General features: G+C 43.2%; 2 protein-coding genes across 2 annotated transcripts; both read left to right on the top strand.

Annotated features, from left to right (window-relative positions):
• Window positions 1-277: 277 nt before the first annotated feature.
• POSPLADRAFT_1085746 (hypothetical protein) lies at window positions 278-643 on the top strand (the record flags this gene model as incomplete). Its single annotated transcript, XM_024483041.1, has 1 exon — window positions 278-643. A coding segment is annotated over one exon (366 nt), but the record flags the coding sequence as incomplete, so codon positions are not given.
• A 69-nt stretch (window positions 644-712) lies between these two features.
• On the top strand, window positions 713-1,096 carry POSPLADRAFT_1163136 (hypothetical protein; the record flags this gene model as incomplete). Its single annotated transcript, XM_024487766.1, has 1 exon — window positions 713-1,096. The coding sequence occupies one exon, from the start codon at window positions 713-715 to the stop codon at window positions 1,094-1,096; it is 384 nt and encodes a 127-aa protein (XP_024332585.1).
• Between the last annotated feature and the right edge of the window lie 204 nt (window positions 1,097-1,300).

Here is a 1,300-nt window from a genome sequence, read left to right as displayed (position 1 = left end):
TATTAATGAATGGCAACAGATTGGAAGTCAAACACAACTACGAATGGCCAACATGATGCATGCTGAGAATATCATGCACATGTCAGGTTGGCTTGATGATCTTCCTTCTGAATATAAGATGCAACCAATCAAGAATCATATAATCACTGGAGATGAGTGAAAGGCCTCAGAGTGGCGAACTTTGCTTGCTGAAAAGCGTCAATAAATTCTGCAAGCCAGAGAGGAGCAAATGGAAGCTAAGAAGTCAAGTAACCATAGCACTACAAATGAAAAATATATTGACATTGTCAAAGTGATTGATCAGTCGTACTTGGACAAGGGTTTTAAGGCAAAACAAGTGTCAGATCAAAAGCTGATTGATAACACAGTTAAAAGGTTCAGTTTAAACAAGGAACAGGAGCATGCATTTAGAATAGTGGCAAACCATGCTACGGATCCATCTGGTGAACAGCTCAAAATGTATCTTGGTGGAATGGCAGGCACGGGAAAGTCTCAGGTGATCAAGGCATTGATACACTTCTTTAATGAGCGCAAGGAGGGATACAGATTCATTTGTATGGCCCCCACAGGTGCAGCAGCAGCCTTGATAGCAGGATCCACTTATCATTCCATGCTTGGTTTTAGCAAGTATAGTTCAGACTCTGCCTCCAATCTTATGCAAGTAAGAGCACATCTGCAAAATGTTGACTACATATTCATTGATGAAATATCTATGGTTGATTGTCACAGTCTGTATGAGATTTGTGCCAAAATGTGTACTGCTTTGCATAATGATGGTCACCCATTTGGAGGTGTAAATGCGATATTTGCTGGAGATTTTGCACAACTACCACCTGCAGGAGCTGGATATCCATTATACTCACACAAAGTAGGCACAGTATTGCATACCACCTACAGTTATTGTGAACAGGAGGCATCAATAGGTAAGGCTTTGTGGCATCAGGTGACAACAGCAGTCATTCTCAGACAAAATATGAGACAAAATAAGCAAAGTCCTGATGATGCCAAGCTTAGAAAGGCACTGGAAAATCTACAATACAAATCATGTACAGAGTCTGTCACAATGTGCTCTGCCACAGTCCCCTGGTCGGCCTAGGACGATCCCCCGGTGGCGGGAGCCACCACACCATGTGACCACATGGTTGTATCAATGGCGGAGCAATCGGACCGGAGCAGAGCTCCGGCCACACTTCTTTTGTTGCATTGTTCCTGTGGCCAAGTGGCCCTTGTTCTACTTTTGGACTCTATTGTTCTTTCTCCTATTGTTCTGCCATGGGAATGCTTTCCCTTGCTCATGTAT

Source organism: Postia placenta, assembly GCF_002117355.1.
Source record: "Postia placenta MAD-698-R-SB12 unplaced genomic scaffold POSPLAscaffold_356, whole genome shotgun sequence".
In the NCBI taxonomy this organism is placed as follows: Eukaryota; Fungi; Basidiomycota; class Agaricomycetes; order Polyporales; family Adustoporiaceae; genus Rhodonia; species Rhodonia placenta.
This window is presented reverse-complemented; position numbering and strand designations above follow the sequence as displayed.